The sequence below is a fragment of the Brassica rapa genome, chromosome A05 (assembly GCF_000309985.2).
Source record: "Brassica rapa cultivar Chiifu-401-42 chromosome A05, CAAS_Brap_v3.01, whole genome shotgun sequence".
Taxonomy (NCBI): Eukaryota; Viridiplantae; Streptophyta; class Magnoliopsida; order Brassicales; family Brassicaceae; genus Brassica; species Brassica rapa.
In genome coordinates, this window is record NC_024799.2 from 22,945,756 (window position 1) to 22,956,532 (window position 10,777).

At 36.1% G+C, this 10,777-nt stretch overlaps 3 protein-coding genes and 1 long non-coding RNA gene across 6 annotated transcripts; 2 read left to right on the forward strand and 2 right to left on the reverse strand.

Annotated features, from left to right (window-relative positions):
- The first annotated feature begins 11 nt into the window (after positions 1 to 11).
- LOC103869883 (signal peptidase complex catalytic subunit SEC11C) lies at positions 12 to 2,114 on the forward strand. The gene is made up of 8 exons (XM_009147959.3): positions 12 to 820; positions 917 to 1,029; positions 1,118 to 1,189; positions 1,263 to 1,298; positions 1,388 to 1,433; positions 1,524 to 1,611; positions 1,737 to 1,794; positions 1,886 to 2,114. The coding sequence occupies exons 1-8, from the start codon at positions 742 to 744 to the stop codon at positions 1,934 to 1,936; spliced, it is 543 nt and encodes a 180-aa protein (XP_009146207.1). The 5' UTR covers positions 12 to 741; the 3' UTR covers positions 1,937 to 2,114.
- Positions 2,050 to 4,337, reverse strand: LOC103869881 (O-fucosyltransferase 13). Of its 2 annotated transcripts, none has more exons than XM_009147957.3 (6): positions 4,098 to 4,337; positions 3,776 to 3,852; positions 3,455 to 3,525; positions 3,293 to 3,381; positions 2,998 to 3,219; positions 2,050 to 2,921 (listed from the first exon to the last, which is right to left on the reverse strand). In XM_009147957.3, the coding sequence occupies exons 1-6, from the start codon at positions 4,220 to 4,222 to the stop codon at positions 2,186 to 2,188; spliced, it is 1,320 nt and encodes a 439-aa protein (XP_009146205.1). In that variant the 5' UTR covers positions 4,223 to 4,337; the 3' UTR covers positions 2,050 to 2,185. The 2 variants fall into 2 exon arrangements, with proteins under 2 accessions (XP_009146205.1, XP_009146206.1); XM_009147958.2 differs by having other exon boundaries at positions 3,455 to 3,550; positions 4,098 to 4,334.
- Positions 3,846 to 4,713, forward strand: LOC108872045. The gene is made up of 2 exons (XR_001958803.2): positions 3,846 to 4,252; positions 4,338 to 4,713. It is a non-coding gene; the product is annotated as an uncharacterized LOC108872045 (long non-coding RNA).
- Positions 4,435 to 6,800, reverse strand: LOC103869884 (elongation factor P). 2 transcript variants are annotated; one of them, XM_009147960.3, is made up of 12 exons: positions 6,664 to 6,800; positions 6,327 to 6,503; positions 6,120 to 6,150; positions 6,003 to 6,016; positions 5,858 to 5,908; positions 5,649 to 5,718; positions 5,484 to 5,550; positions 5,311 to 5,378; positions 5,100 to 5,223; positions 4,953 to 4,992; positions 4,792 to 4,859; positions 4,435 to 4,694 (listed from the first exon to the last, which is right to left on the reverse strand). In XM_009147960.3, the coding sequence occupies exons 2-12, from the start codon at positions 6,489 to 6,491 to the stop codon at positions 4,682 to 4,684; spliced, it is 711 nt and encodes a 236-aa protein (XP_009146208.2). In that variant the 5' UTR covers positions 6,492 to 6,503; positions 6,664 to 6,800; the 3' UTR covers positions 4,435 to 4,681. The 2 variants fall into 2 exon arrangements, with proteins under 2 accessions (XP_009146208.2, XP_018514790.2); XM_018659274.2 differs by lacking the exon at positions 6,664 to 6,800 and having other exon boundaries at positions 6,327 to 6,646.
- Positions 6,801 to 10,777: the final 3,977 nt, after the last annotated feature.

Here is a 10,777-nt window from a genome sequence, read left to right on the forward strand (position 1 = left end):
TATGCTGTAATGCTTACTTGCTAGTGCTAACCATACAAAATGTTCTTACACAATGAGATGAGCGAAAGCAGAGGAGTTGCTTAGACAAAGAGAAGTGACCAACCATTTTTTTATTACATAGAGAAAGATCGGAAACAGATTATTAATTAGGGTAAATCATGTTCAAAGAGCTATGATGGCAGAAGAAACCAAACCAAATAACAAAATGATGCAGTATGGAAATAAACTATGTACGTTGATGCTCTCATTAAATAAAAAAAGACTAGAGAATTTTATCAACACAATCGCCAGATAGTCCTCTTCCCTTGCTGTTGCTTGATCAGCTTCTTTAAAAACGTCCCATCTTTGGATAAAATGTTCCATTGTTTGCAAGTATATCGGATATTTCTCAGAGACCTCAGCGGAACCCTAGAGAGGATCTCCTTTACCAGATCTGGTGGAAGATCGGAAAGTATCGTCATCAAATGGATTTTTTTTTTTTGATGTAACCCACAAATTAAGGTAGGTTTGTTTACCTTTTCCTCTGTATCAGATCATTTCCCCTATGAAACTGCGCCAATTGTGGGCTCATTTGTGGGCCAAGACAAAACCGGTTTAAAGTTAATAATTAAACCGGTTTGGCTGGCATTGGTGAACCGATATATAAACCGATTTCCTTCCAAAAACGCTAGTGGAGAAATCTGTTTCCTTCTTATTAACTGAAACGCGCGAGGAGAAACTTCTTCAGCGGATCGAACAATAATGGGTTGGATCGGAGAAACAGTGGATTCCATCAAATCAATCAAGATCCGTCAGCTTCTCACTCAAGCCGTCACACTCGGTTCGTTTCCATATCACCATATCAATCAAAGACATTATTGGTTTTTATTGGTTGTTGTCTTGATAGATGAATAAAGGCGTTACCTTTGTTTTTTAGGTATGATAGTGACGTCGGCATTGATAATATGGAAGGCTATGATGTGTGTGACTGGCACTGAATCTCCTGTAGTTGTTGTTCTCTCTGGAAGCATGGAACCTGGCTTTCAGAGAGTATGTGTTTCTCTATCTTTGCTTCTTTTTGGCTCCTCCTATTTTGAAATGATCAGTTTGTAATCAGTTCGAGGAACAAATGTTACAGGGGGATATATTGCTCTTGCGCATGACCAAGGACCCCATTAGAACAGGCGAGATTGTTGTTTTCAAAATTGATGTAAGTCTCTCCCACTTTCCTGTCTCCTTATTGGTTTAACTTGTCTTGATAATGCTTCTTCTTCTTCTTTCAGGGTCGTGATATACCCATCGTCCATCGTGTCATTGAAGTAATGTTCTTTTCTTTAACACACTTTCTCATTACCATTTCTAAATATTGAAGTGAGTATAGTATTAAGATATTACTATCACACTACAGGTTCATGAGAGGAAAACTACTGGAAAAGTTGATGTTCTAACAAAAGGTGCCTAGTTTTTTCTTTGTTTGAATGTTAAAACCCATTTACAGTAAACTGTGTCTATCCATTTTGACACCACCTTTTGCTTTTTTCCAGGTGACAACAATGATGTGGATGACATCGATCTTTACGCTGATGGACAAATGTGGCTTCATCGCCACCATATAATGGGCAGAGCTGTTGGGTAAGTACTCTAAACCTCCCAGAGATTGTGAAACAAAGAACAAACCGCATGACCTCACTGAAGCTGGCACACTCTAAGAAGGCCAAATAGTAGTAAATGATTTCATTTTCGTATTTTTTTCTCAGGTTCTTGCCTTATGTTGGATGGGTGACTATTATCATGACAGAAAAGCCTATCATCAAGGTAACAATCTTCTTACACAGGCCTGCCTTAATATGTATGTTTATGGTTTTTGACTCGCAATAAGCTCTTTGTTTATATTCTCTTCTTTCAGTATATACTCATTGGTGCAATGGGTCTGCTCGTTATAACATCTAAAGACTGAAACAACATACATAAAGACGAATCTATGGTGGAGAAGTGGCTTCTGCAATTGCAACCCTCATCATCTTTTGTAGTTTCATGTCCTTAAACCGAATAACAAAACAAAGTTCATAATTGAACCTTAGATTCTTATAAGCTATTTTTATAATTTATATAGTTTTTGTGACAGTTTTCTTTAACAGCATTTTTGTCTGTGACTTCCTTCCACTCAGTGCAAAAAAGAAACAACTATAACTTGTGTCTGAAAAAATTACTGCTTGAATTCACAGAAACAGTCAGGCAATGCAGATCCTCTGCCAATTTCAAAATCATTCCTATGAACCTCCCAGAGAGCTTTCTTCAGCTCTTCCTCTTCAAGTCCCTGAGAAGTCAGCTCCGCAAACGCCTTTCTACTCAAGAACAGCGTTTTATGCATCCCTTTATAAGCTCGCATGGCTGCAACCATCTTATCCATGTTTCCAAAGTAAGTAGCTACATAGGCATCGCTGTTGATGGAAACATAATAATCCAACGCAGCCTTTGTGTTCCCATGCATTCTTGTGAAATCTTCACGGTTTAGAAGATCAGACTTGGTGAACACTTTTGTGTAAACGGATGTGAAACCTTCCATCTCCATCAGACCGTCTCCCGCTGCTAAGTATATGTTTGTGCTCGTTGGGATTCTCAGTGACTGAAGCATCAACGCAGTTTCGTTAGGAGTCAGAGGACACTTGCCTCGCTTTCTCCAGCTCTGAGCTATCTCTCCTGTCCATGGTTTTTTGTCTTCTCCTCCGGCAGCTTTGATAGCAGCAAGTGAGGAAGGGGATAGGTTTGGGTATTCGCATCTGCTGTATGCTACCATGTCAGGTTCAAATCTGAGGTGGAGTGACAAAAAAGGTTTTGGTATGGCATCTAAAAGCTCGAGGGCTCTCTTCTCCAAGGAGGTAGTGAGGCGTAGAGAGGAATAACAAGCTTGACAGAGCGTGGCTTTTGCGTATTGGGGGTACCTGAAACGTAACCACGTAAATGCTGAGAATGAGAAACTAATAAGATTCCATAGTGTGTGACAAAAAAATCATGTACCTGTCCCTGCGCTGGCTCATTGCGGGTGTTAGAGAGATGTAATGATGTTCCAATAATAGTGGGAGAATGGTTTCTCTGTAATCGAATTGACCTTTCCTTTTGCTGCAGTCTACTCTGAATGGCTCTTTTGATGATATATATGTGGGAAGATCCTTGACAACTTTAATAAAGCCATTCATCTTTTGAATGAAGTAGTCTACATCAAACACATCTCCAAATCCACTGCAGAAGTAACATAATGTTGCTTACAAAACCGAAAGTAAACTAAAGACAAACTTAAAAGAGTTTACACTACCTTGACTCGTTCCAATAGGCAGCTACCTCAAATTTGGGTAAAACAAGTGTGGCATTTAATAGACGGGCGATTCCAACACCATCACACAACTGCAAGCATCACATGATCAATGATTACATTATGTATACAAAGTAAGAAATTGCAGTTGGTTCAAAAACTTACATCGCGTCGCATCTGATTGAGGCCGCCAAAGCAATCAATGCGGATGAATCCATTGCTTTTAGCAGGTAGAGCTGAACAAAAAACCAAAGCAGATGTCTGCAATGAAAGCCGTTCAAAAGTATTCTTTGGACTCAGAATATAAACAAACAGAGAGCTTCAGCCAATACAACAAGCAATATGCCTTTCTTTCTAAACAATATACAAAGAATCTGAACAAACCATCTAAAGCTACTTATATCTTCACACTCAGATCTAACACAGGAGTCGCTGTTACTGAACAAAGCTACTACTTGAAAAGGATAGAGAAAAGGAGTCACATACGAGTGAGATGTCCATGTAACCACCATTTGCAAGGACGCCACTCTGCCATCCTCTTGACACTCCATATATCAAAATCACTGAAGCAAATGACAAAACCTCAAGTTATATATCTCTATAACCAAAAGCCAATAAAGAGACAAGTTCGAATCTTCTTGTCCTGTATAAGAGATAAAGATGGAAACTTTAAGCTAATTTTAGTAACATCATGTAGGCCTATCTTCAAGAACCATCGATCGAATGATACCCAGCTAAATATCTAACATTTCCAATTTTGTATAGGTTTGTTTGATCCAAAGACAAAGAAATCTACAGAACTGCTTACAGCAGAGAACTCGAGGAGAGTGGAGTGTTCACGAACTGAGGCGACGGAGATAGCAGGATTACGGCGAGGAGGAGAGAGAAAGTCAAGACGACGACGAATAGTGGCTTCACTGGAAACGAAACCATTTGATGTTGGATCGGAGAAGACAAAAGGAGGTATTGCCCCGTTCAGTTTTGTATGAATTTTACTAAGATCTGTTTGATTTATCGTTTTTCTTTCTTTCTTTTTTTGTTATTACAGTTAGTAGTCAACCATGAAGTTTAAAATGTTGTCTCTAAAACTTGGATTGAAGAAGTTACACACAAGTAGATAAAGGAGAGATAGAGGGAGTACATGGTTAACACTAATCAGCAATCAACTTTCTAAGTTTTGAACAAAGCCCTCTCGCTTTTACAAGACACACTCATGTTTTACAAGACTGTAAATTTTCGTATAGAAATTGTAACACCTTAATGAAAGGAGGTGTTCATATATTATGAGAACTTGAATAACAGTATCATTAGCATCTTAATCTTTCTATTAAAACTCAAATCAAATTTAACTTCCTCCATAAGGGACAGCATCATTTGAGTATGCAAGTCGTTTTATTTGTTGTCTCTGTAACAAACAAAAAGACGCAAGAAGAAGACTGTTAAGCAATTATATAACAGCAATGAACATCTTGGCACTAAATTAAAGAGTTGGCTTGATTTACCTCTTGACAAAAGAATCATCCTCAGTGTTTATCACAATCTTTTCACCTGCCTCCAGATAAGATGGTACCTGAGGAACCAATGGTAGTTAGAACAATCAGACTAGTTTCTTGATCACAGGAAAGATTCAAGATATAAAGTTCCAAAGGAAGATAGATTTTACTTGAATAGTAGAACCATTATCCAGGAGAGCTCTCTTGTAACTGCAGTTTCATTCGCCATGTTGGAGAAATACGATCGTATCAATCATATGTACAGAGAGAGACATACACCCGAAAAAGCATTTCTGATAACGAAAGGAAAGACATACCGAGGAGCTGAGGTTAAGCCTTTCATGGGAAGTTGAGTTTCTTGGATAGTGCATGTGACATGCTTAGGAACAGATGCAGATAAAGCTCTTCCATCATACAGCTGCAACTGGACTCTCATTTCCTCTGTCAAAACACAATATATATTACAAGGAAGGATATAATCAACAGATACGTTGGCGATTATAGAAGTGGACTGATGTTACTACCAACCTTTTAAATATACAGCAGCTTTGCCAAATATGTCCAATGGCACCTCAACTTGTTCAAACGTATCGGGCCTGTCGAATAAGCAATCATATTTTACAACTCATGATCCTACAAAATGTATAAAGTCTACGAAACAGGCAAGGAGATTGCACAAAAAAAAAAAAAGTCGGACTCACTCAATCAGGAATGCAGTATCTCCTTCTGTATATAAACATGTGAACGATTTCTCCTGAACAAAAACCTCTGCAGTAATAGATTGATCCAAAAATCAATAGCACACCAAAATAATATATGATATAGTTACGCTAGGCTTTGAATGTTAATTGGAATAAGCAGCATACTCTCAACGGACTCCTCAGGTCCAAACCGCAGGTTAAGCTTGCTCCCATTGTCAACATCGCGAAGCTCTACCTGTTTCCCAATAACGAAACTATATCAAACACCAAGCTACGCGCCTCATCAGCTTGAAACGTTCAACATGATCTGATTCTGCATTCCTAAATCGGTCCTTTCACAGATAATATGATAAATCAGATTTCAAAATGCAAACCTGAATGGAGGCTCCTCCTCGGCCTTGTTGCTTATGCTCTGATTCTACAACCTATAACACGAAAAGATAAGTCTTGTTTGTTTCTCATTGGCGTAGAACAACTAATAGCCTGAAAAAATGAAAAAAAAATGTACAAAAGACTAACCCGGAAAGTACGACCTGAAAGTCCAACGATCCAACCAAATTGAGTTAGATTCATTCATATCTATCCACAAACGTTGTTATAACGAAAAGGAAAAAAAATCTCAAACAGAAACCCAACCTGTTCGTTCAATAACGTTCCCTGGCCTTAACTGAAAACAAACAAAAAAAGAACTCAAGAGTGAGAATAGAAACCAAAACATGACAACATACATGGAGTTTACACACTCACTACTTAAGATTAAGATTAGAACTAAGTTTTCCGCTTTTCTAATTCCGACAAGAAACAAAATGAGACAAGAACTCGCTTAATGAGTAGAAACGTAACCTGAATGGCGTTAACTTTAACGCCGCGGCTTTGAAGGGCAGACCACAGTGAACCAAGGGCAGGAGTTTCCCGGCAGAGTCCACCAGGTGTGAACCCGTGACGGACGTGCGAAAGCAGCGATCGGGTCAATGAATAAAGTGATGATCTACTCGATATCCCTCGCATCTCCGTTTATTACTTACAACCACACAAAAAAGAAACAAGCTTTCGTTTAAATTCTCTGCTAGTAGCATCAAATTCGTATCCCGCGAACACACAGAGTATTGCAATTCTCAAAGCTAAATAAAAGTGAAAATGAGAGATGAGGAGGGCTCGGAAAGAGAGAGGGTGTTTTTACCAGTGGGAGAGGAAGATACAAATCAGTCGAGTCAGAGTGATGGAGAAATGCGAATCACGACGATTTGAGGGAGACGAGACGGCGGTGGAACTTGTTAACCGGAATAAACCCTCTCGGAGTTGGGCCGAGAGAGGATAGTAAGCCCAATATGCAACTTGCGTTACTGAGGGCCCTTTGTGGGACCCATCGACCCCCTATCGTTTTTGTATTATTTAACATTTTACATATATGGATAATTTCTCTTTTACCTATACTAGATCTATTTGTCCGCGCTACGCGCAGAAAATTACCTTTCAACATGTTACTATTGATTTTGTTGTGATAATTTTAAAGGAATAGTTAATAAGTGGTTTTAAGTATCTCCAAGTAAAGATTAATGTCCTGTGATGATGACGTTTGATAGTAGTATTTTTACGGGCAATTTTGTTATTCAAATTGTAATATAAAGTATTTTTGTGTATATTAATCATACTAAACTGATCAAATTTTATAAAAATATTCATTAACAAACATGACTAATGCGACATATATTTATTTTCCAAACTTTGAGGAACAAACAAAGATAATTTACAAATAATATAACATAAATACTACATCAGCCCTCAAAGAAACTTAATCACTTCATCAACATGCAAGGATTATGTATTTTAATTGTTACACTTATGTTATGTTTTTTCCAAACAATCTTAAATTAACTTTTGAATGAAATATATAATTCAGAATATATTTACATGTGATGGGTATAATTTTATAGTATAATAGTATGTAACCTATGCGAAAAATAAATCATCTAACTAAACATTTTCAGTAACTTGAAAATGTAATTATATTGTTTAGAAAATGAATTACATTTTTTACCACTTTTGGAAAATAGTATTATCTTTTGACAGTCAAAATGAATTTATGATATGAATTTTCTGTAATAAAAAAGATTGCACTACTAATCAAAAAAAACAATTGCACTACTAACTCAGAAATATGAATGCTATTTGTACCGAAAATAATAAATTATTAGTAGCAGCAAACTCTACTAATAATATCATATAGAAGAATTATTAAAGTAATTAAATATATTTTCCTTCTATATATTAATGTTTTTTCTTACAGAAGAATTCAAATGATGAAATTTAATAAATTGCGATTCAAATTTTAGAGACTGTTAATTTAAAAACATTACATATTTATTTAAATGTCAAAACATTATATTTTTTAAAGATTGGAGAGGAAGATTGTTGTTTAGTTAAAAATTAATTAAAATAAATGTTTTACATGTTAGAATGGCATAAGATACATGAGAAGAACATCTACAAACTTCTTCAAACACAGAGACATGTAGAAGAAGAGATAAACCTCTCCTCAACTCACATCTCGCATTATCCTTCTATGTTTCCTCTACTTCCATTGGAACTTTGGCCTCTGGAGTCAGACGAAGAACACTAAAAAGATACATATTTTGTTTTTCTCCTTATGAGTAGTCCGCTTGAGTATTACCTTTTCATCATTCTTTTCTCCACCATCTGCATCTTAGGACTTCTCTACTCTTTGTTTTCCACTTATTCTCTTTGGTCTATTGATAATATTCAGATTTCTTAACCTAGCTAGAAGAAGTTAGAGTTACAAAGTTACAGTATTAGTGTTACAACTATTGATAATATTCAGATTTCTGCAGCCTTTATTAGTGTTAATTAGAAAGTTACAACTATGTGAGAACCACCGTAGAAAACTGTAGAGGAAGCTTCTTTCCTTGGTAATATTGTAAGATACATTTGGTGGAATATTAAGAGTGGCGGCCACATAGTTGAAGGGGGCTTGGAGCTAGGTCTCAACAGACTTGGAAGGATACCTTTACTGGTGGTGTTAGTAAGAAAGTATGTCCTCTATCTTGGCTATCCATAGTCTTCTCTCGTCAATATAAGTGAGATTCCTCCAAATCTACTGCAAGTAAAGTACAATAGGTTTACACCAAGCTTACTATATATAGAGCTCAATGGCATAGAGAACTCAATGGTCCCAATTTCTTATTTGTAAATTGTAAGGTCGAAAAGATTGTCTCATTATTCGGTCATACTACATATTTTCAGTGATACACCATATGTTGTGGTTACACTGCTGCTATACCAGATAAACAAATAATTAACTCAGGAAACAAAAATCGTCACTAATGTTCTTGGGGGACTTTCTCAGGAAACAGCATGGACTTGTATGGCCACAACGTTAATGTTAGTTCATGGGGGAAACGGTTAATATATAGATGCGCCAAAAAACTCTTTAGATACTAATGTTCTTGAAAAATATCACTCCATGCAAACGGTTCATGGTTTCTAATAAAACATATATAGACAGAGTTACCTTACTTATGGCTTTGAAACTCTTCCACCTCTTCCCAATTCATAGAACCTGGACTGAACACACATTAAAAAGCTTTAATTACCAAAAACATTTGTACCCAGGAGAAAAAGAACAGGATGTGAAGAACCTCTTACCGATTTCAGAAGCATTCATTAATTTAGCATCCTGTTTGACACCTTCAGATTCAGCATTTTATTATAACCTACAATGTGGAGAAGTTTCTTCTCTAAGCCTCAGAAAGCCATTCCTGAATCTCAGCCAGTGTATCCAATATTTATTATCTGCATGCACGGAAGCAGGAAAACCCTAACTGGAGATACACGTAACAATTGTTTTGTTGCACAGGTAGTCACGCTATTGCCGAAACCTAAATACCAACCTGCCCTCTTCCTTGCTCCATGATTGCTTTCTGAAAAGTATGCTCACTATCTCCAGTTTCAATCACGCTATCCACTGTCTAAACACAATAAAGGATCATCATGGACCCAATACTAATACCAAATCTATAGATTTAAACTGAGAAAAGCAGAGGTTGAAGTCCTTGCCTTTCATCTGCTTGTTGACCAGTAGCTACCATTGTCAAGAAGTAGAACAACACCCAAAAATATCAAATAGTATATATCCGAAATCATTACTTGGAATAGTTGAGTCGTTAGACAGATTCCCTATTCAAAATCTTGAAAACATACACCTCTCTAAAACTTTTCTGTATTCTACTGAATGTTACGTCTCGGAGTCTGCAGTGAACAATTTTGAAAGATTAGGATAACATTCTTGGATGTTTTTTTTTTATTTCGAGAAGTTGTAGAACTACTTAAAACTTACTTGGAATCAAGAGATTATAAAAACATCACTTGGTTGCCTAAATTCCCTCGGATGGCTTTCTTATCAAAGTAGAGCAGTTGTTGCCAAAGAGTCTTGACAAAATGATCAACTTTTTGTAGCCAAGGAGACTTGTAAAAACAAAATCAGTTCGTAGGTACCAGCTCTGGAGCTCCCTTTTCTTACTCGGTTCCAGTCTCCATTACCATTGTTATATGTTGATTCTCTGTTCTTGAAGCTCTAGCAGCTAAAAACATTGCTTCTTCTTTCTTAACGTTTTTTAAAATACATAAAATTACAACATGAAAAACAGAGCCTAAAACCATACCAATATAACAGAGAATTACTTAATGTGTATCTCAGCAACATATTTGCAACAATACGAATATATTTGCAACATATTCTATAATATTACTTCACACCCTATCTTATCAAAATTATTATTGAGAGATGATTACAAATGATTCAAAGTCACGGCTCGGTTCCATTGCTATGCCCAGATTTTTTTCTATAATATTATTTCATTGAATTGAACTTGTGTATTTTAACAAATTTGTATGAGAGAATGATGAAATAAATATTTCCTATAATATTATCTCAGATAGCTCGGATAATTTCAAAATTTTGGATAAAACATATTCATGTAGTTCAGTCTTATCAAGAAATTATGATAGTAGAATATTTTGGATAAAGAGTAGATAAACCGTATTTTGAATATATAGTTAGGTTTATAAATAGTATATTTAGAATATTTTTTTAAAAAATAATATCTTAGGAATATAAAATATAGTTTAGATTGTTCGATTCTCAGTTTGGTTCTGATTTGGTTTCACCTTTTGTGTTCCAAAAATATAAAAATCGTTCAAATATTTGTTGAACTGGCTTTGGTTTCATTTTTTTTGTTTGGTTTCATTTCTTTTGCTCGGTATCAATTCAGTTTTGA